The sequence below is a fragment of the Aspergillus fumigatus genome, chromosome 3 (assembly GCF_000002655.1).
Source record: "Aspergillus fumigatus Af293 chromosome 3, whole genome shotgun sequence".
Lineage (NCBI taxonomy): Eukaryota > Fungi > Ascomycota > Eurotiomycetes > Eurotiales > Aspergillaceae > Aspergillus > Aspergillus fumigatus.
The window spans coordinates 1,321,973-1,344,057 of record NC_007196.1 but is presented as its reverse complement, the minus strand read 5'-3'; the positions used below and the strand labels follow the sequence as shown (position 1 = coordinate 1,344,057).

The window sequence follows — 22,085 nt, the reverse complement described above, 5'->3', positions numbered from 1 at the left end:
GAGCGTTAATGTCTACGACCTCTGTTGCAATCTTTTTCTTGGCTTAGCCATGTCTGAGGACTTTATGAACCTACACAATGGCCGGGATTGTATGCCCGAAATCTCCCAGCAACTTGAAAGTACAATTCACGCCATTTCCCAGTATCTACTCCAAGTCTCCGTGTCCTAAGGGAAATGCGCCGCCAGCCCCACACTCACTGGTTGTTGCTTGTCAATCGTCATTCCTACTCATTTCATCCCTCCAGTGGCTCTATTTCGTGCCGGCGATTTGATACTCCAGAGTGCCTGATACTCTGGAATCTTATTCCATCTGCTGTCTGGACTCTGAAGGCTAGCCTCTCTGTCCTAGACGTATCGACAAGATAGTTGACATTTTACGTGGTCGCGTTCCCCATCAGTATCGCCCCAATCTTTCGGCACTCTATCTACCTAGCTAGTGGGAAATGAGGATCCGAGTCCGTGGACCTGCTGGACAGTCTACCGTCACTCTTGATGACACTGCAACTGTCAACGATCTTCGCGCTCACATTGTCGAGAAAACTGGGTTGACAGCGTACGATGTGAAGTATGGATATCCCGACCTCAAACCTCTGGTATTAGATGGGTTCCCTTCGGAACAGAAAATCAGAGACCTCGGCATTAGTCTTAATGGCGAACAACTGCTCGTGACCAGGAAGGAGGATTCGGCACCGACGAGTCTGCCACAAGCGCCAAGCGCCAGGGGCAGCCAAAGACCAGTATCCACGGCCCAGGATGATGATGATGATGGAAAAGTGTCTCTAACGCGCAAGGCCCATGAGGGTGTGTCGGATGATCCTCCCGAGATTGCTTCACCCGAGCATTCGGGCACTTTTGTGTTGCGCATCATGCCTGACGATAACTCCTGTCTGTTTCGCGCGGTAGGGAGTGCAATCATGGGAGGAATGGACACTATGACCGAGCTTCGTTCGATTGTCGCCCAGACTATTCAAGCGAACCCTGACGTCTACTCAGAGGCAGTGCTAGAGAAAAAAGCAGACGACTATTGCCGTTGGATTCAGCAGGAAAATTCATGGGGCGGAGCAATCGAGCTCAGCATTTTGAGCAAACATTTCGATATTGAGATCTGCTCAATTGATGTGCAAACGCTGCGGGTGGATCGTTTCAATGAAGGTCCGCCCACACGGTGTGTCCTGGTGTATTCTGGGATTCACTATGATACCATTGCTTTGTCGCCGTCGGATCCACCGTATACACACGCTTATGCCCCTCCGGAGTTTGATACCAAGGTCTTTGATGCAGCCGATCCGGTAGTTCTGGAGAAAGCGCTGGCGTTATGCGAGATTCTCCAGAGGAAACATTACTATACAGATACCGCAGGCTTTCGCATTCGTTGCAATACTTGCGGCGGTATTTTCATTGGCGAAAAAGGAGCCACCACGCATGCGACGCAGACAGGACATTATAATTTCGGCGAAGCAAGCTGAAAAAGCCGCAATATGTACAGCCGGCTGCTTGTCCCCGATATCTTACACTTTGCATACATTGTTGGATAACCATATCTTCATGAGGAGTGGGGAATGTTCTCAAACCATATACAGAATGTGAAAACCCGAGGGTCGAGCACATCGTAGTACAACATATAGTCGCGCATATATATATATATATATATATATATATAGTGGACTCATTGGATTGACACAAACCAAATGCTGTTATTCGTAGGATATCATAATCATACATAATCTCCAACCCTTCTACACCATCGCTACTTCATCCGCCTCGTCATCATCTCTGTCGCCTTCTTCATCCTCCCCGGTATCTGCGCTATCCTCAGGAAGTCCGCCCCACTCCACATCGTGCTCAATAGGGTTGGTGAAGAACTCGTGCTGCAAAGCTTCCCTGGCACTCAATCGTTTGTAAGGGTCCAGCTCCATGAGACCAGCCAAGAGTCGAGTGGCTTGCCTCTCGCTCTCGGTCAATTCTTCCACACAGCTGGCCCATTTCACCAGTTTCTCCCAGCCATAGCCCTTTTCGCCAATGGTCGGAATGTTGGTTTCGAAAATCTGACCATGCATAGCGGCTGCAGTCTTCATCCGACGGGTGCCAAATATACTTGCCATCTCGATCATGGCATCAACATCGTCGGCGGAGTTGAAAAAAGGGAATCGACGTCCGAGCAAGGTTAACAGGATCACGCCGGCAGACCACATGTCTATCTTGGTTGTTTGAGATGTACATTTGAAAAGAACCTCGGGGGCCCGGAAGCCGCGAGTTCCCGCTCGATTAGCACGTCTTGCAGGCCGTGAATCGTTCTTAGGGTAGCCAACCGAGAGCGTGGACGAAGAGCAATGTGTATAATAGTAGCTCTGCAGCAACCGACTGCGGCGCACAAAGTTCGGGTTGGCGCAAAGACAAGTGCCTGTATATTCAGACCCCTCACGCTAGAAAAGACGAATGAGAAACTCAGTAGTGAGACAATTTGAACGTGGACACTTACTTCCGCCAGACCAAAGTCTACAAGGACTCCTTCGCGGAGCTCAGGGTTATACAAAAAGTTACTGTCAAGGGACTTAGAAAACGAGTGACGCGATGGGTCAACACACAGCAATACACTTACGTTGGTTTGATGTCTCGATGAAGGATATTGTGCTTATGAACGGAGTTTAGCGCCGTGAAAAGGGATCTGAAATAATGTCGCATATCGGCGACCATGAATGTGCGATATTGAATGCGAAAGTCGGTATGGGGAAAGAAAGGCAAGACAGCCACAACCTGGTCCTGGTGCCTGAAAGCTGTGATCAAAGGGCACACGGACCGGCAGCCCCGGAGGTCATGGAGCAGTTCCAGCTCGTTTTGAATCCTCAACGGACTGCTGGTAACGTAGATCTTTTTCAGTGCAACATATCGCGGTTTTCTCCGTTTGGTGACCGACTCCTCCACTCGCCGTCTCTTTGCTGGGGGACTTGACCAGTTACTGCTTTGGGTTTCCTGGAAAGTGTCCCAATCATTCTTGTAATGGTCGTACAGAAGGTCCTCAGCTTTGTAGACTGTTGAGAATGTCCCTATGGTGATCAAAGTCCAACGCTCAGCATACATTCACCGAGTGGGTAGGGACAATTCCAATTACAAGAGAGAAGGGAAGTCGTTACCTTCACCGATCCTGTTCACCAGACGAAATCGATCAGAGATTCCCGGAAAAGTATCCTCAAGTTTCTTCATATCTTCCCGGACCGAGTCGTCCACTTCTTCTTCCTCATCCTCATCTTCGTGGTCGCCCTCCGCGCGGCGTGAGTCTACCGAGGCGTCGCTGTCTGTGGCGGTACCATCATCTACCACAGCCATGTGTGCTTGTGTGCAATGATGGTCCGTAGCCCCAGACTTTTGCAGTCCGAAAACACCAGTTAATGGGGCGTGCATTGTGGACATGTCACTGATCAAAGAGATGTTACCACCACTTATGACCGAAGCTAAGTGAGGGGTTCCTCAAATATCTTGCATGGACTGAGGTGATCGACTGGATCAGGGGCCCCAGACACGGGGCTGGCAATGCGCTCTGGAAATGGATTTTGCAGGACAGCGCGTCGAGGATTTCTCAAATCATCAATTTCGCGGTTGATGGCCACGGTAGGCGCGTATGTAATTGTGTATGATCCATCAAAATGGTCGGGGTTTAAAGATAGTGAAAGCAGCATGCAAATTGTCCCTATCAGGTATGGTGCTGCTTGTTTACTTCTGCTTAGGATACCGAGTTAATACAGGTAATATAACCAAGATACCTGGATACTTACCTTAGCATCTTCCATCAACTTCAACTTAGGGTAGTCTGTTATCCTACACAATACAGTTCCATAATACATTCCATGAGTCTCTTCATTCCACTGTCATTCCCTGCTGTTAATAAGCGCGTACTAAGTGTTTCAGTCTCAAGCTGATTGCGTACCTATCATGTACTATAGATTCTGTACCGTATTTGAAATGTAACATACAAATTCAACTTCCCCCCCCCCGCAGGATAAGATACAATTGTACCGCCGCAGACAGAATGATCTAAAAAAGGCAAAACAAAAACACAACCTAAAGGCACGCCTGCATCACCAAACATTCTCCTCCCTTCCCGCCGCGGACTCTTTCGCGCAAACTCCCCTCTTTATCCCCACTCCGAAGTGTGAAAGCCCCATTCCGTCACTCAACCTCTTGAAGTGTCCTTCGAGGACATCCTCGCAGTCGGCTCAGGATGGAGGACAGGATTCAGTTCGATATTAACGAGTCACTCAAATATTATTTGAGCGACCCGGCCTCTGTTCCCACAAACGATGCCGACCCGGAACTGTTGGATTGCGAAAGCGACCTCGAGCATTTAACGCCAGCATTGATCGATAATGTGCTCAATCCCATTGTAGACGCTGTGGCTGAGAGCCCCGAAGCATTGGCGAGACAGTCTTTTTTTGACTCGCTGCAATTCCTTCTAAAGTGCGCGATGGCCCCTTCTTCGTTCTCCGAGTTTCCTGGCCATGGTGGAACCCTTTCTGAACTTCTGAATTCCTGCAGATACTCGTCTTTCCTCCCTACGAAGTCCCTCAGCAAACTCCTCGATCTGATAGTGTCCGGGCTGTCTCTCGAAACAGATATTATCCATGGAGACCTCGAAGCTGAGGAACAGGATGCTATCCAGCACCATAAACAGCTATTGGAGATGTACGGCTTCTTGCTTCAATGGGCTCTCTCTGCTGTGGAAGTCAAAGCGGCAGAAAAGCCCGCGGAGGCTGCGCCTGCTCGGAGAGGTGCAGGTAAATCGGGAAGGTCCAAGACCAGCAACAGGGACGGTACATGGGACTGGACAGCGCAGATTCAGATATCCATGGAGACGATGTGCAAAGTGATGAAACTTAAATTAAGCAGGATTTTCATGACCACATCGGACCGCGACACTTTCATCAACTTGTTCACCCGTGCGATTTATCTCATCTTGGAGAGCGAGCAACGGGTCAAGAGCCTAGCGATTCGAATGCATGCTTTCAAAGTTCTTTGCATTGCTGTAAAACATCATGGCCATGCATTTGGTAGGGTCCAAGAACATAATGAGCAGTCATGCCTGAGCTAATATGCTGTGAAGGAGCGCAGACATCCATTGTACAAAGCCTGACCTATTTTGAGCATCTCTCAGAGCCTATGGCTGAATTTTTACACATTCTTGCGGAGCAATATGACTATCCACAACTATCGGACGAGATATTGAAGTACTTAGGCGTCTCACGCATCACCACTGAACTAATAGCTAATCGATCGCAGGGAACTTGGAAACAAAGAGTTCAACTCGAACGATACACGAGGGCCGAAATCAGTTTCGAGCTTTATCGTGAAGCTCTCAGAGCTTGCACCGCGGCTGATCATCAAGCAGATGACTCTATTGGCCAAACAATTGGATAGCGAAGTAGTATTCCCAGGGCAACCTTATTGGCTGAATACGAAGATGGGGCTAATTATTGCCACAGTCATACACTCTTCGTTGCGCGGTTGTTGAGGTTTGCGGCAATCTAATTGCGGACCTTAGCAGACAAGAAGAACGCAGTGAGAATTACAAAACTCAAATCAATGCGTTCTTCGATGTCTTAGAAGAGAGATTTCTCGACGTCAATCCCTACTGCCGTTGCCGCGCCATTCAGGTATATATGAGGATCTGTGACCTCGAGCAGAAGTTCCCCAAAAGACGACAGGCAGTTGCGGAGCTGGCGGCAAGGAGCTTGGAAGACAAAAGCAGCAATGTGCGACGCAATGCGATCAAGTTACTTGCGAAATTGGTTTCTACGCACCCATTCAGTGTAATGCACGGCGGACAGCTTTCCTACAAAGAGTGGGCAGCTCGTCTCGAGAATGTCGATGCGGAACTTAATGCATTACGGCCACCTGAGACCCCCGGCTTTGACGGTGGCGAGGCTTCACATGTCGACAGCGAGCTGTTAGACGACGCGACCCAGATACCTGAAGATTCCCCATCGAAGGCACCACGCATGACCGATGCCGAAAAAGCTGCCGCCATCCAAAGGGCCGCGGAACAGGCAGCGACTTCCGAACTACTTGCACGACTACAGCTGACTAGAAAGTACTACAACGAAGCCATCCGTTTCATTGAGGTACTTCACTCCGCCTCAGTAGTTGTCTCCCAGCTCCTGTCTTCTCGAAATAAGAGCGAAGTCATTGAAGCCATGGACTTTTTTGTGGTGCTCGATGCATATAAGGTCGAGACTGCACGCAGTGGCATCAGGCGCATGCTGCGACTCATCTGGACCAAAGGGAACAGCGATGAAGGCAAAGGAGTCCAAACCCATCTGATTGACTGCTACAAGGGTTTGTTCTTTGATGCGCCGGACTCGTTCGGTCCCAATGATGCCGCAAACTACGTTGCTCGGAACATTATCAGTTTGACCTTTGGCTCAACACCTGCGGAGTTGACATGCCTTGAACAACTGCTCAGTACTATGATGAAAGCCGGTCACATCTCGGATGCGGTTATTGCGAAGCTTTGGCAAGTCTACGGTGTCCAGCGCAAAGAGATTTCCAAGACTCAACGGCGGGGTGCCATTATTATCCTCGGTATGCTAGCCCTTGCAGATCCAGAAGTTGTAATCAAGGAGACCGAGGTTATGCTGCGCATCGGTTTGGGCAACATAGGCAGAAGTGATCTGTTGCTTGCGAAGTATACCTGCATTGCTTTGAAGCGAATGGTGCCTGGACGTCAGGCGAAATCGAAAGATGCTGGTATTCCCAAGCTAGCAAATGATCACCCAGTTCTCAGCAAGCTTGCCGCCATGGTCGAAATTGTATCGGACAGCAAAGAGTGGTATGGGGTGGCAGAGCAAGCCATTGGAGCCATATATACGCTCTCAAAGCATCCAGATGTCCTCTGCTCTGATATTCTAAAGCGTAAGACTAGGGCTGTGTTTCAGCCGCAGCTGCAACGGCCTTCTTCCACGGCCTCTGGCGATGAAGAAGAGCAGCGCCCTGGAACAGCCTCCACTGATGGTCAAGGCCCGCGGCCAAGGACATCTTCTGCCGCACTGTCTCAGTTGCTTTTTATTGTCGGCCATATCGCTATTAAGCAGATTGTCCACCTTGAGCTGTGTGAACTTGACTTCAAGCGTCGCAAGGCAGAACAGGAGAAGCATAAGGCTGCCAATACAGCCGCTCACAAGGACAATCAGACGGGCGAGGATGATGAATTGGACCTGATTGGTGGGACGACCGAAGATGACTTCACGGAGGCTATGTCTCACATTCGAGAACGGGAGTTGCTATACGGAGAGAATTCTCTCCTGTCGAACTTCGGGCCTCTGGTTGCGGAGATTTGCTCTAATAGTAACGCCTATCCCGATCGCAACCTTCAGGCGGCAGCCACTCTGTGTATGGCCAAACTGATGTGCGTGTCAGCCGAGTATTGCGAAAAGAATCTCCCCCTCTTGATCACCATCATGGAGCGCTCAGAGGACCCGACCGTCCGCAGTAACGCGGTCATTGCTCTTGGAGATATGGCTGTTTGCTTCAATCATCTCATCGACGAGAACACAGATTTCCTATATCGTCGACTCAATGATGATGATGTATCCGTCAAGCGCACTTGTCTGATGACACTCACATTCCTTATTTTAGCTGGACAGGTCAAAGTCAAAGGACAATTGGGCGAGATGGCCAAATGCTTGGAGGATGATGACAAACGCATCGCTGATTTGGCTCGCATGTTTTTCACGGAATTGGCGACTAAGGACAACGCAGTGTACAATCACTTTGTCGACATGTTCAGTCTGTTGAGTGCTGAGCGGAATCTTGAAGAGACTGCTCTGAGACGTATCGTTAAATTCCTGATCGGCTTTGTTGAGAAGGTGAGTTACAAAACCTGATAAGATGCGTGCGTATTTATTTGTCGCAAGGCGTCTCTGACTGTTTCTTCTACAGGAAAAACACGCCAGGCAATTGGCCGAGAAACTTGCTGCTAGGCTGCCTCGATGTGAAACTGAGCGCCAGTGGAACGATGTGGCTTATGCTCTGTCCCTCCTGCCTCACAAGAACGAGGATATCACAAAGACAATAAGCGCAGGTTTCAACAAAGTTGTCACTGCAAAATCTTGAGCTCATTGCAGTAACGGTGTTGGGGTTGGATTGGTGGTTGACCATGGACATATCATTTCTGTCGAGGAGTAATGGCGCAACATCTGGGACTATGGGAAGGAAAGGTTACTTACGATCACGAATATATATGGCTTCATGCAGCTACTCTCTAATCTTTGTTTAGCATGTTTTTTCGCTTTATTTTACATAGTATACGGGGCCTGATTCCCGTAGCTCCAAGATGCTAAGCATATTCCCCGTTTAGACGTTATGCATTCAGGTCAACCTTCCAAATACGCTCGGAATGTAGAGTAAGGGTAATGGAATGACCTCTTGAAAAGCAGTTTTCTTCTATTATCAACAAATAGTTCACGAAAATGCTGGACTGATGGAACCTATCTATCGCCTTCAAGTTGTCCAATAAGGGGCAAGGAACGAAGGAGGCAAAGCGAATCTTCGTCTCATATCACATAAAAACAAAACATGAGAGGACTAGACGCAACAGAGCCCACCAGTGAGCTGCCAGATACTCCAGATTTAAAGCCGCAATCCGATATGCAAATTTCAAAATTCAGCCCAGAGACTCAGGCACCTTTAATTTCACTTTCCGCCAGTTTATAGTCGCCGTTACGAAGACCCTGCAGGGCTGTATATCCCTCTTCGGTCAACTCTGGTCTTCCCATCGGTGTAACACTTCCGGTGAAAAACCGCGGCTGCCACGATTCGTTCTTCTGTTGCCGCTCTGCTGCCTTCTCCCGCTGTCGCTCTTCGATTTCTTGCTTGAGTCTTGTTGCCTCGCTATATCTTTTTTCCTTGATGGCTTTGGTGACCCCTGCCCAGAATTTGAGAGACTCGTTTGACAATTGATCCTCTTCGGGAGGTAATGTCTTTGGCACTGGGAAGAGAGGCGTTACATCAATTAAAAGACGCGGCTCAGCTGTTCCAGCCACTGTGTAATAGATCTCTCCATGCCATGACCCGCTGATCCTGGCAAGAACATCGCCGTCGGGCACGTCTTTAATTCTAGTAATGGTATCTTGGTTCGGGTCATACCGGAAAATCAAGCCTTCCACCTTGTTCTGGGCTCGACCAATCCAGCCTTCCTCCAGATACTGTAGAATGACCTTGATGCGTGTTTTGGAGCAGGTGATAAAACACGTATCTGAGACTGAAACGGCCAGCGCACCTCGTAATAGCCCACCAAGATGAGCACTTGGATGGGTCAACTGGTATTCCTCATTATCTCTCTTCTCAATATTGACAAAGATTCCCAGGTTGTGTTGACCAGGAGCGACGCGGATGCTCGTGCCCGTAAATTTGGCACTGAGCTGGTCGAATCCACGGGCGGAGACCCCTCTTTCCGGGCAATCTATAAAGAAGGCAGACACTGGTGGATGATGCGATGTCTGCTCAGTCAGGTAGCATATCTTGACGGCTTTCCCATGGTCACCGTCATCCATAAGGGTCCCGTTCTGCACGCCTGCTGTTGGAGGCGAGGATAGGTCGGGGGCATTGTCATAAACCTCCCAAGTACACTATAAAAGGCAGGTTAGTCGATACTACCCTGGCACACCGCTGCGGTCTGCCGATGCGAATCGACCCTTACCCGAAAGAACTCGCCCAGTGTCGAATTGTAGGGTTTGCAAGGTTTGCCTTTGATATATTTCTGTCACGGGCTTAGTGTATATTTCTGGCAAGACATCCAAGGTGACGTTGAAGCCATACCAGATCCTTGGTAAACCAGAACCTTAGCACTTCCAGCATTCGACCGAGGGGTTCATCTGACTTCCCTATGCTGTGATATCGCCTGTCAGATGGCGACCCTCTGCAACGGATGCAAAGAATATCATACTAACCTCGCGAAAGTTTCCGGTCTGTCAAGGTAGTTCCAATACTCTAGAGATTATCAAACTGCATCAGATGTCTCGCGGCATCAAACAACGCAGCCTGGGTCGACTTACCCAGATTCGGTCTGGGCTCCAGAAGATGTGCGGGTAAGGAGAAACGCACGGATGCGATGTCTGCGACGCCAACGAATCTAACAGGTAAAGAAATTGTATTAGTTCTGAGAAGCATCACAATAGAGCTCAAGGCAGTACATACTTTCTGAGAATGGAAAGGAAGGTTTTCAGCTTGGACGAGTCATCATTTGCCTTGTCGGGAGTCGCTGTAGCTGCAACAGGAGACATCTTCGGCAAAACTGTCTATAGAATATACAATGTCAAGTCCTCTTTCGGACGAGCAGCGGAGGCAGGCAACGGCCTAGATTCCCAAGCGGCTATATCCAGCGTTTAAGTCAAGCCAGACACAGGGGAATGCCTATCCCCGACGAAATAGTAGTAGAAGAGTCGACACCGGGGAAGTCAGAAGATGGCTGAATAGAATAGCGTGTAAGGAAATGGCGATGAGTACGATCCAAAAATTTAAGATAGACGTCGCGTAGAACTCGAGGCGGTGACTTTTCGCCTGCTCCAATGGTCGAAGAATAAAAGATACCTTTAGGAGTTCCAGTTAGCAGATACGTCACCGACAATTCGTTATCAGACGACATAAACTAATATAATACGATAGATATGGCACACTAGTTAGCCGTGGCGTTTGACGAAGGTGGAGGAGAGGTGGAGGAGAAGACTTGGCTTTGATGATTTCTGACCTATGATTACTGGCTCTATAATGGGTCCTTGGCCATACTCAACCGCTCGCAATCATAGGAGAGGAAAGAAGGACGAAAGTGAAGAATTGACAAAGGGACTTCTCTTCTTCCCTTTCCCCCCTGATGGTGAAGGCATGATCTATCTAGATCGATCGTCTCGTCTCCCATGTCAGCCAGACCCATTCGGCCCAGCCCATATGAAAGGAAGTATACAGGGCTGTCATCCAATCGGCTCACCACGAGGGGCCGGAGAGCTTTCCTGGGCTTTCTACGGAGGAAAGAGGGAGCCATATGAGCAGAGCAACAAAGTTGATTGGTGACAAGCGGTCCAATCCCGTCAATTGCCCTTTTGGCGGAATTAAGATACAAAGTTACCTGAATGTGATATGACTACGGAGTAGGTACTATCGACATGGGCGAAAGTAAGCCTTTGCAGCATACGCCCCCGGCTGGTGTATTGCATGCATGGCAATTTGCCATGGTGTTATTATTATTATTACCAGCGAATGCCACTTATTAAGCATATAGTCTATCTGGTCAGTCCTTGAAATTTCTTCCTTTGAGTTGAAGAATTCTACAAGCGATGCCAGAGATTGATTTCTCCGAATTCAAAAGCCTCCTTCCCCTCAACGGCTTCATCTAGTTAAGCTCTCTATGACCCTTTTGCGCGCTAAAAACCGAATCCACGCTCTCACTGCTGGACCATAGTCGTACCGCCGTCCGGTTGCATAGTTATCGTCCGCCCAGTGGGACTGTTGTTCTTCCAAAATAGATGCTCGAAGCTCCCGCTGCTCGTTGCTGAGCCAGTATCGATGCTGCCTCAGTTCCTCCGCAGAGGCTTTCGCATATTGTACTTCGCGCTCTGGTGGGATGGTCACAGCGTCGATGCGATGCCTCGTTAAGTTAAAGGAGCTGTCGGGTCCCAGTATTGTGTTTTCGAGCAGAGACACGGGATTTTCGGGCCCCGGACAGGTTCCCTCGGCCTGCTCGCGGGAAGCCAACCAGCGGTTGACTGCTTCCAAACATTTGACGTTGATTGCCAGCTTATCTTCGAGCTCAACAAGCGGATCCTTAGCCACGCTGAGAATGGAGAACTCAATTTGATCCTCTTCGTACTCCGCCATCCTGGTGAGGATGTTGGGTCGTACTAGGGTCAACCAGTCATCGTCGGGCGCATATTTCCCTGGATTATAATCAACTCATGTCTACCCTCGTTTGTGCAGATCGAAGCATACTTACCGAGAGCTTGGGGCTGACGCTCCAAGCCGTCAAACTTCCAGACTTTGCCCAGCGCCGGGACAAACGCGATAAAATGGAATCCAGCGTCAGTCTCAAACTCATCATGCCTGTCCTTGCCCGATCGAGAACGTTTGGATGTCGCCTCCACCTTCAGCTGTAGATCTGAGTTCAGTATGTCCATTTTTCTGCGTTTCAGATGTGAGTTGAAGTGACGATAACACGGTGATACGACGGATTATGAAGAAGAACCAGGGGAGGAGTGGGAGTGTAACAAACGACCAACCTTGCAAACGAGTTGTGTATCCTTTTTACGAATTCAAAGTTGTTGATGGCGTCACCTCTCAACGCTGGTGTGAACGGCATTGTGAATTCTCTGAAATGTCGTAGATTTTCCCCAAGGTCAACTCCTTCGATATTGTTTACAATGTTCAGGAGTGCGACGCTTGCGCAGGCATTACTAGCCGTCTTTGCAAGATAAGTCAAGGGAAATGAGTATGAGACATATAAGGAGACAGACCTGGTTTGCAAACCAAAGCCCTTCTGGGCAGCTTGCTTCCTGTTTATCAGGATCATCTTCTCGCCAACGAAACAGAAAGATTAGACCATATACTGGTTTACTACTCGCACGTAAGCCATCTTCCAGATCAAGCAGGCGAAAGAATGTCGGAGACAATGGCACCGGAAGAATCATACTTTAGGAATGCCATCAATTCATCATCAAGCGAGACAACTTCTTGAACCTTGACCCCTTTGACTCCGAACTCGCGCAGCATTACATTGAAGATAGCCTAGGGAGTATGAGCACCGGCCCGTGGTCAAAGTAGCGCGCATACCAATAGCATGAATTCGCGATCACACTTACCGGCTCCGACTCAAGCTCACAGAACCCGTTCCATTTTTGCCTTTCCAACACATCGGCAGGATTGCATGGCGTGGCAGTAATCTTATGATTCGACGACACAGATTCTGGGCTCGCATTCACTCTTCTGCGTTTGTTGCGCTGGCTCATGTTGGCCAATGATTTCCTTCGTAGAGCCTGCTTCGCAGAAGCCACCTCAGTTCCTCTAGGGACAAGGTCCGATCACGAATGATCAGCAAAATTGCAGAATGACACAACACTCATTCAGAAGTCAAGAGCCTGTGCGAGCATATTACCAGGAAGAAATCAATAGATAGAGTCTGCTCGCTGGCTTCCTTTCAATAACCGCTTTTCAGTAGGGGGCAGGATGGAGACCAAAGAGAAACAAAAGAGTCCAAGCCTTTAAGGGAAAAAAGTATACCAACGTCCTCTGATCTTTTCATTTGCGGGGAACTCATCGAAATGACCCAGATAGGCAATAAGAATATGGAGTACATACCAGTTTGATGAAATAATATTGGACGGATTACACGATGCCTTAAGTGAATTTGGTGCTGCTTTCTGATTGGGCAAAGCTTCTTTTCGACGCGACTTCCCGCGTTAAGGTAGTACCTACCTTGGAGTATGAGGTATGAGTTTATCCATAGATGGTATCTTGTGTACGGAGTATGGTAGTCGTAATGATATCTTGAGAATAAGCACAAGGAGATACTTGTAAACTGATGATGATATGTAAGGACCTGATCGGATAGTCCGCGATGAATAGTTCTTTGAAACGATAGTCTTTGAAGTACGTTATGTATGACAAGTATGTAAGTTTCCTGGTAATGGATGCATTTTAAGGTACGGATTCGATCCTACAAACCCTTCAGCCAACAAATATAACAAGATTTAAGATGATCAAGAGGGAAATAGAACTAGAAAGAATATAAGATATGAGGAAGAAAACAATGAAAGGTCCTCTTATGTTGACTCAAAATGAACGGATAGGTAGAAAGGAGATACTTGTAGAGTTACTCTCTACGAAGTATCGAGGAAAGTACGGAGTATGCTTAGAGCTGTGTGTGATCCGCACTTGTCGACCCGCTAACCGCAAAGCTCATTCTTTTCCCCGTTCTCTGCTAGCTTCCAGTTCAACAACCGCAATAAAAGTCATTACTACATACACTTCTCTCTGAGGTTGCCGCTACTGCTGTTGCTGCTGATTTCAGGAATATTCATCCATCTCCAATTGTTGCGATTCTCTCGAGTGACAGTGCTACCCATCACCTAAGTTTCAATTGGCGAGTTGCAACAGTCGCGTATAGCTTTCTCGATTTTCCCGAATCATTAGGTTATTCTTTCGATTGTTGACGTCTTCTATAGACTGGCCGTTCGTATAGGTACAACTCACCTCAATCAAGAGCGGGTTCTTCTCGGTGAACCCAGCATGCCATGAACGGCACTCCTCGACTTCGGTCTGCCTTTCCTCAGACCCCTCAAACACTTCAAAGGACAAGAGAGTATAACATTACACCGACGAGGCCTAAGCCGCGGGATGTCGGGCTGCGGAGATCCCCAGTGAAAGTACCGCAGACCAAAGCGGACGCGCCTCTCGTGCCGACCGGCGTGATAGACGCCCCGTCGCAGAGGCTCTACGTGGTAGCTTTCTACATTGCGCTCAATGCATGGCGCGTCTATGAGTCTTGGACAGCTTCAGATGAGTTGGACTCAACCTGGCTGTTTCTAAAATGGACTTCCATCGACGGGGTATTTCTCTTTGGCCTGCAGGCGTTGCGCATACCCTGGCTCGAGTGGGCGTTTCCAACAACGCTGGCGATTTTCTTGATCCATGTTGTCGGTAACATGTTTCTCATGTTTCAAATTCCGGTGCGTATCCTACCCTGCCGTACGATGGTCGACTTGCTTACACCAAGAAGATTCCAGTGAGTGTGTGGATCTCCGGAATCGTAAAAGTGGCATACGATCGGGAATTATCCATTTCCGAGCGTAGTGTCAAACCTGGAGATATTATCCATAATGCCTCTCTCATTCTTGGGAAGCAGATCGTTCACATTCTTCCGGAGGGGTAGGCTCTCCTTATCATGGGTGCCCAAGACTCCTACTGACGTTTTTTAGTTCCGCCGTTCTGAACCCGGATCAGATCCCCTTCTGTCTAGATTCTCAAAGAAGTACCGTCAATCTACCGATACGTGTCAACCAAACCGACCCGGTTCTCATAGAACTACTACGCCTAGATCTCAGCACCGGTGAAAATGAAACGATTACAATCTCATCGAAACAGCTGAAGCAGATGAAACGTCAGGCGGGGAAAAAACTATCGAGCTCAGACGCACCAGAACACCGTGATATACTCTACCCCATCCGGCGCACTGGTATCTATCGTTTACAAAGAGTCGTGGACGAGTCAAACCTTGAGGTCCGCATGCGGTCATCTGACGCGCTTGTCGTTTCTTGTCCGCGCGCACTAATCAAGAACTCTCATACTCACAAATGCAAGGGAGAATTGTCTAACCTGGTGTTGGAGGTTGAGGGCACACCGCCGTTGAAGATCAAATATAGTAGACAAGTGAACAAGCTTGATCGTGGATTTTCCTTCCAGAACATTCAGCCTGATCACCTACGGTCACCATTGCTTGGGCAGAGAAGCTCAGGCATTTTGTTCGATGCAGAACAGCCGGAGATCACATGGGCTCAGAGTCAAACTATCGAAGTACCACTGAACGAATCTCTGAACGTGGGAGGGGAATGGTTCTACAACATTGAAGAGGTCCATGACGGTTGTGGGAACATCGCCAATTATTCGACGCTTCTGGACGAAGCTGATCGATCCTCGCCAAAATCATTACCGCATTGGCACCAGTTCTCCGTGCATGAAAGACCTCGTTTATCATTGTCTGGGTGCGACGACCAGCACTTCATAGAGGTCGCGAAAGGAGAACATGTGAATCTTCCCTTAAAGTTTCACCCGGTTGGACAGGGATATGACTACGACGGGCCCTTCTCCTTGGGTTACTCATTTAGGGGCAACGAGCTAGATGAGAGGGATTCGTCCGACAAGGTTCGCCAGCTTTCGCTCAAAGACCTTGACCAGAAGCCTCAGATAAAGGAATCAGGCTGGTATATGTTGAACTCTATTTCAAGCCAATTTTGTTCTGGAGAAATATTGGAGCCTTCATCTTGCTATCTTCACAACCCTCCGGAGCCTGAATTGGCCCTGAAATACGAGAAGATATTCGACAAGTGTGCCAACAACTCCGTAGGTCTACTCCTTGATCTCGATCTCACTGGCTCGCCGCCTTTCCGCCTGCGGTACAGCATTGAGCACTCAAAAGGTGTTGAAACCAAGTCACTGACTGTTGACGGTCTGCGCACTCAACTCGATTTCACTCCATCTGAAGCCGGATTCTATCGATACCGCTTCTTAGATATTGCGGATACAGTCTATGCGCCTCGCTCTTTGAAAGATAAAGTGCCCGTCTTGGAACAGGACGTGAAACCACCAGCCTCTGCTCATTTCCTTGGCTCCAGGGAGGTGCGCAGAGCCTGTTTTGGTGAACCCGTTTCCATAGACGTTTCCTTCCTTGGGGAATCGCCCTGGACTCTGCATTATGAACTGGCCCACAATGGCAAAAAATCCAAGCACGTCTTAGAATCCCATGCCGAGATTGCCACTATTGTGACCGAAAGACTCGTTAGTGGTGGTGAATATAATCTGGTACTGACGAGCGTTAAAGATCGTTCGAACTGCAAACGAACTTTGAAAGACAGCATTAGGATTGATGCTCGTTCGAAGCCGCCTCACGTATCGTTTGGGCAAATCGATAAGAAACGAACTGTGTCAGCCCTGCAAGGTGCAAAGGTTGATATTCCGCTGAGACTGAGCGGTGAACGACCATGGACGGTCAACTACAGAAATCTAGACGATGACTCCCCTGCTATTGAGAAGACGTTCTGGCAGGAAAACAGTGTCTTGTCAGTGACGCAGGAAGGACACTATAATCTCATTGGCGTGACGGACAGCTCTTGCCCTGGGTCTGTTGACCAAGCAGCTAGGGATTTCGAAGTTTCTTGGATACCTCGGCCCCATATTGCTGCTGTAGACGGCTCCCCTGTGGTAATTGGAAGCCCCATCGAGAAGCGCGACGTTTGTCAAGGTGAAGACGATAGTGTGGAACTTCGCCTGACCGGCAATCCGCCATATACCATTCAATGCGAACAACAACGCAAAATGGGCCGTGGCACGTCCTCTATTCGAACAAGAAGTCTTAAGACGGCCCTTCATGTAACATCTATGGAAATGGACACGTCTGAAGCCGGGTTATACACGTACAAATTCAAGGAAGTCGGCGACAGCCTTTACGACTATGACCCAAGAAGTGAGCCTGTCCTTGTGACGCAAAGAGTGAACCCATTGCCATCTGCGCGGTTTAACTCCCCTGGCCACATTTACGGGTTCTGCAAAGAGGATGTCAGTGGCGAAGAATCCATCCCTGTTACTTTGGAGGGCGTTGCGCCGTTCTTCCTGGAAATTATTATCAAACACCATTCGAACGCCAAACCAGAGGTCGTGTCAATACCCAACATCAGCTCCAATCGATACAATCTACCTATTCCGCGTCGTTATTTGAATCTGGGCCAACACGTCGTGAGCATTCACAAGGTTCGAGATGCGCGAGGTTGTCAGCGAACTTTCGAGAACGATGCCTCAACAGTCAGAGTTGCCGTATCCGATGTGCCAACAATCATTCCGCTCGAATCCAAGATTGACTATTGCGTTGGGGAGCGCCTGTCTTTCTCCCTGTCCGGCCATGCCCCGTTCGACGTGTTTTACACGTTTGATGGGGTTTCAAGGAAGGCCACCTCCCGTACAACTAATTTCCGACGCATCGCGGAAAGACCGGGTATATTCACCATTACCGCAGTAAGCGACGGTGCCAGTGGAAAATGCAAGGCACACAAGAACATAACAAAAACCATTCATGAGATGCCGAGCGTTAGAATTAGCAGAGGTCAAACCTCTGTTGTTGATATCCATGAGGGCGGAGAAGCCGAACTCCAGTTCGAGTTCTGGGGCACACCGCCCTTCGAATTCACGTAAGTCTCCTTCTTTCTTTTGATAATCGTTGCTTCTACCCTGAAGCAGAGAAGATTCTGATGTATATTGTCAATTTATAGTTACATTCGAAGTTCTATTCCCCGAAAAGGAAAGAAATCAGAAGTCCTGGACATTAAACACGACATCTCCTACGAGCATAGGAAAACGATCAAGACATCTGACGAAGGAACCTACGAGGTCGTCGCAATCAAGGACAAGTTTTGTTCTTTCTCCTCGCAGGCTCAAGTAGAAAAGCCGCAGAAGCTATTGGCCGGGGCATGATTTGGGGAAAGGGAATGAATTTTGACTGACTTATGTAGGCTAGCTGGAGCCGTTCCTGTATCCCGTTTTGTCTGTGTATTATTTCATATTTTCTTTTCCTCTTCTTTTCTTTTCTTTATATCGTCCTTTTTTTGTTATCCAAGCATCGCATTGCAACGGCGCTGAATTGGGTACTACTATAGCACATATTGAAAAACAGGTCTCCTAAGCACTATTTTCCGCGTCTTCGTTGTACACATCTATCCCTTCAATCAAATGTGCCCCTAACCTCGCAATTTCGTTCAAGATAGCCGTTTGGTTTATGGAAACATCTTCACTGCCCTTCACCTCCGGTTTCACCAGGGCAACAGGTTTTGTGGAGTATGTCATCTTCAGGCTCCAAACCTTGGGCTTGACCGTAGATGGGTTCCAGAGGCCTGCAATCACGTCGCACTGCTCATCGCCATGAAAGAACAGAATGTTTGGACTAAAGCACGCCTGCAATTCGCGAACAAATGTTCTGGCCACTGTGAGCTTATCGGCTCGCTCTGGAATGATCTGTTGTTGCAGATTCTTGAATCTGGATGATGATGATGATGATGATGACGATGGTGGTGGTGCTAGAAGTTCCGTGAGTGCTTTCGACCGTAAACTCAAAACAAAATCGTAAGGTGCTAAAGATGTATGAAAAAGGTCCGAAACGTCGAGGGCATATCCTTTTTCCCGCATCAATCTCACAGCCGCCTTTGCCAAAGAGGACATGCGAGCTGCCACAACCTTCGAAGGCATCCCATACTGTGTCCAGGATATTCCGTCAGTATCAATATCAGAAGCCACAAACAGAGCGACATTATTCATCGCCGGATCGATCTTTCGCCAAGCGGCAAAACGCGTGCGGATCACTTCAACTGCATTTTGATCTAACTGGCCGCCCAAGTCAACCATCAACGGCTCTTGCTGCCAATCCCACCGTGAGAGCAGATGGAGGGTTCTCAGGAAGCCAGCCATGACACTTGACGGCGTATCCCATGGATACGACTGCGTGAATACCCGAACTGCGAACAACTCCATCAACTCGTCGCATACATGACCTTTGAAGAGATGACAAAGGAACCAGTGTTTGAGTAAGCGGACGGTAGGCGACAGCAATGGATGACGTGTACACAGGGTACGGATTGCTTGAGTGAGACGAGGTGATTGGAGAAATGTCCGCTTGTACATCGCCAGAGCGTACGCTACTTCCTGCTTTGCTTGTGCGCTCTCTCCTTTCTGCTTCAGCAATCGTTCTAACAGGGTTTGCTCTCGGTCATGATGAATGCGCAACCGGAACACGACACCGGATGCATGAAAGATGTCAAGATATGCGTTATTAAGAATTCGGCTGGTCTCATTTTCTAAGCCCACCCTACAAGAAGTAGCGACACCGGAGGACTCTAAGCAATCGCCTATTTTGACCAGAAAGGCCACTTTCGTCATTTGAATTGCCACAAGATCGTCTGGCCAACGCGCCGAGCTCTCGAACTGGAGCACCACATCGACACGTTCGCCTGATATGCTAGAAGGATGTTGAACCCGGAGGGCAGCATATCGCAAAAGCGGGCTAGCAGGTGCTAGGTGCCTCACTGTCAATGGAACGCCTTCCATGTCTTGAATAGACTTTTCCAACGAGCTGAAGGCATCCGCGATCAGCTGGAAAGACGGGCTAGTATATGAGATTATACCACTTCCGTAGCTGTTAAGTCTCTCCTCGAATTCATCACCAATATAATGAATGTCTTCGTCAACAAAATTGAAATGGCGCCGCAGAATATAAGACAATATCTGAAAGACTATCGATTTCGAGGATGGATGATCGGACCACACAAGACTCTCCAGAATACTGCCATCTTTGAAGCGCCGGAGTTCAGCTTTCTCTCCCCAAAACGACCGGAAAGATGCTGCTTCTTCCTTTTGCTCCGCGGAAGGACCATGGTCGACAACACGCGAAACATTTTCTGGGTTCATAAGCAGTCCAACTGATATTCTTTCCTTTAGCTTCTTCGAGGATGGACTCGCTAGGACAGACCACGGTTCGATGGAGCGGCTGGAGATATGAATAAGTTTTACTCGATCTCCAAGGGCTCTCAAAAGGACACCATAGATAGCCCGCTGATTGCGAATGGCCTGAAGAATGTTTCTGTTGTCAAAAGAAGGGAGTACAATGATCCGATCGAACCTCAACATGGGTTCATTGACTTTCACAATGAAGACTTTTTCAAAGTTGTCATCGCGGGACTCGTTCAACATTTTGAGAGTCATGCCCGCTTCGTGACGAAGGAAAGCATAAGACCAAGGAGTCATCTTGTAGAGTATATTGATTCCCCGTTTCCCGTCGTATACAACAGGCCCATCCCCTGGAAATGAAACTTCATCGACAGTGGAAAATAGTAATGGCTTGGTGAAGTCACGGCCGGCGAGAAATTGGATAGTTGCTTTAAACAGCTGATAGCAACTATACGATTTGAGAAGGACCGGTTTCCCATTAGCGCCGCCACCCTCCAACAAAAGAGACATGAGTAACGCCCACTCAAAGCCCCCGAAGCCGCCCATGTGAAACGATGAGGCAAAACCCCGTTGCCGGAGCCAGATTCGGCCTAAAAGACAAGCGTCTTGGTAAGCATCGCATTGCCGAATGGTCGAATGTAAATGTTTGTGATAAGACCCGACAGTGGCCTCTGAGCGGAGAGCCGAATTGTAAAAGGGCGTAGGCTCACTGTTCCCAGTGTTTTCGCGTGAGACATGACGCACATTATTCTTCGTTGGCAGCGTTCGAGAGATGGGAAACAAATCATCTTCGATGGCTGTAATGACGCGAATTTGGGACCTTGCGAGTGCTAAAGCGCTGGTAGCACTGCTCGGTTCCAAGATGAGGACTGGACGAAGACTATCGCCTTCCTGTGTAGCGAATTTGACATCCAGCCCTAGGTCTTGCGCTTCCCGAAGGCCAGCAGCAAGGCATGCAATGTAGTACGCTCGCTTATGAAAGAAGCGGTAATTGACATAATCTTTCTCTTGGAAAAGAGAACGAGGCATTGTCACTGCTAAATCGATTGTGTACTTTTCTGTCTGCTTAATACCAGTTTTCGAGGCGAAACTCCCTACCACATTGATGTTCGTTGGTGGAACATAAGATACGGAGTATTTTGTCTCCCTCGAGGGTCGAGGGTCTGGGAACGGGACGACAATGCCATGTGTGGTGCGCAACTCCCTCTCCGCCTCACAAGGTAGCATCGGAGGTCTCTCGTGGAGTTGTTCGATGGCCTCCTTTACTCTGTGTAAAGTGTCCTGAACTCTTGAGACCTGTTTGTCGTAATTGGGCTTCGACGACGACAGCAGTTCATCCAGTTGCAGTTTGAAGAAGCTAGACTTGTAGAGTCCACTGGCTATTGCAAGTTCTCCGGCGCGGTCGTCCTGCACCTTTCTGTTTGAACGGATACTCTTCGACAGTTCTGCATCCCGGCCGTCTGAGCTGAACTTCTGAGTAGATCCATTTTCTGGACGCGGGCTTAGTTTCCTTCTTTTCGCAGTGTGGGCTGACATGTTATGCAAAGCAAGACGACTGCGACGATTTATAAGAAGACTGAGAAAGAAAGAAAAAGGTATTTTAGTTAATAATACACTTAGAAAATCATAACAGCCCAATGCAGCAGGGGGTGAAAGAAATTATGATGAGTTCAGAAGTGCTAACACTACTTTCCACTGCAGCAAATTTCTTAAGATAAATTTTCTGAAGCCATTTCCTTACTTTGTTTAGATAAGCACCATATCTTCAGTATTTAACTAGTTCCTTACACGTGATAAAGCAGCTGGTGGCCAATAAAATTAGCAGATTCTGCCCGTTAGCGCTCCGCACT

The 22,085-nt window shown here is 48.5% G+C and overlaps 7 protein-coding genes across 7 annotated transcripts; 3 read left to right on the top strand and 4 right to left on the bottom strand.

Moving 5' to 3' along the window:
- Positions 1 to 443: 443 nt before the first annotated feature.
- AFUA_3G05550 (ubiquitin-specific protease OTU1) lies at positions 444 to 1,466 on the top strand (the record flags this gene model as incomplete). Its single annotated transcript, XM_749953.1, has 1 exon — positions 444 to 1,466. One exon carries the CDS (start codon positions 444 to 446, stop codon positions 1,464 to 1,466), a length of 1,023 nt encoding a protein of 340 aa, XP_755046.1.
- A 270-nt stretch (positions 1,467 to 1,736) lies between these two features.
- Positions 1,737 to 3,809, bottom strand: AFUA_3G05540 (serine/threonine protein kinase CDC7; the record flags this gene model as incomplete). The annotated part of the gene is made up of 5 exons (XM_077804330.1): positions 3,771 to 3,809; positions 3,132 to 3,717; positions 2,600 to 3,044; positions 2,480 to 2,540; positions 1,737 to 2,423 (listed from the first exon to the last, which is right to left on the bottom strand). Exons 2-5 carry the CDS (start codon positions 3,406 to 3,408, stop codon positions 1,737 to 1,739), a joined length of 1,470 nt encoding a protein of 489 aa, XP_077660486.1. The 5' UTR covers positions 3,409 to 3,717; positions 3,771 to 3,809.
- Positions 3,810 to 4,216: 407 nt separating this feature from the next.
- AFUA_3G05530 (condensin subunit YCS4) lies at positions 4,217 to 8,103 on the top strand (the record flags this gene model as incomplete). Its single annotated transcript, XM_749955.1, has 3 exons — positions 4,217 to 5,017; positions 5,475 to 7,856; positions 7,930 to 8,103. 3 exons carry the CDS (start codon positions 4,217 to 4,219, stop codon positions 8,101 to 8,103), a joined length of 3,357 nt encoding a protein of 1,118 aa, XP_755048.1.
- A 307-nt stretch (positions 8,104 to 8,410) lies between these two features.
- On the bottom strand, positions 8,411 to 11,083 carry AFUA_3G05520 (putative oxysterol binding protein (Orp8)). Its single transcript, XM_749956.2, has 6 exons — positions 10,186 to 11,083; positions 10,044 to 10,120; positions 9,939 to 9,978; positions 9,808 to 9,877; positions 9,689 to 9,748; positions 8,411 to 9,617 (listed from the first exon to the last, which is right to left on the bottom strand). Exons 1-6 carry the CDS (start codon positions 10,269 to 10,271, stop codon positions 8,667 to 8,669), a joined length of 1,284 nt encoding a protein of 427 aa, XP_755049.2. The 5' UTR covers positions 10,272 to 11,083; the 3' UTR covers positions 8,411 to 8,666.
- A 287-nt stretch (positions 11,084 to 11,370) lies between these two features.
- Positions 11,371 to 13,265, bottom strand: AFUA_3G05510 (ubiquitin C-terminal hydrolase 37; the record flags this gene model as incomplete). Its single annotated transcript, XM_749957.2, has 6 exons — positions 13,130 to 13,265; positions 12,808 to 13,038; positions 12,668 to 12,762; positions 12,258 to 12,591; positions 11,975 to 12,159; positions 11,371 to 11,882 (listed from the first exon to the last, which is right to left on the bottom strand). The coding sequence occupies exons 4-6, from the start codon at positions 12,545 to 12,547 to the stop codon at positions 11,371 to 11,373; spliced, it is 987 nt and encodes a 328-aa protein (XP_755050.1). The 5' UTR covers positions 12,548 to 12,591; positions 12,668 to 12,762; positions 12,808 to 13,038; positions 13,130 to 13,265.
- A 669-nt stretch (positions 13,266 to 13,934) lies between these two features.
- AFUA_3G05500 (uncharacterized protein) lies at positions 13,935 to 18,213 on the top strand (the record flags this gene model as incomplete). Its single annotated transcript, XM_077804329.1, has 5 exons — positions 13,935 to 14,134; positions 14,199 to 14,702; positions 14,753 to 14,901; positions 14,952 to 17,930; positions 18,012 to 18,213. The coding sequence occupies exons 2-5, from the start codon at positions 14,268 to 14,270 to the stop codon at positions 18,211 to 18,213; spliced, it is 3,765 nt and encodes a 1,254-aa protein (XP_077660485.1). The 5' UTR covers positions 13,935 to 14,134; positions 14,199 to 14,267.
- A 204-nt stretch (positions 18,214 to 18,417) lies between these two features.
- Positions 18,418 to 21,771, bottom strand: AFUA_3G05490 (rRNA-processing protein UTP22; the record flags this gene model as incomplete). Its single annotated transcript, XM_749959.1, has 1 exon — positions 18,418 to 21,771. One exon carries the CDS (start codon positions 21,769 to 21,771, stop codon positions 18,418 to 18,420), a length of 3,354 nt encoding a protein of 1,117 aa, XP_755052.1.
- Between the last annotated feature and the right edge of the window lie 314 nt (positions 21,772 to 22,085).

What these genes read in the sequence shown, in the direction of transcription:
- AFUA_3G05520 (XM_749956.2), bottom strand. Translation starts at nt 10,271, where the DNA reads ATGTCTCCTGTTGCAGCTACAGCGACTCCCGACAAGGCAAATGATGAC. An exon ending in TTCCTTTCCATTCTCAGAAA is followed by an intron (nt 10,121 to 10,185) that starts GTATGTACTGCC and finishes TTTACCTGTTAG; the next exon opens with ATTCGTTGGCGTCGCAGACA. An exon ending in AGACCGGAAACTTTCGCGAG is followed by an intron (nt 9,878 to 9,938) that starts GTTAGTATGATA and finishes GCGATATCACAG; the next exon opens with CATAGGGAAGTCAGATGAAC.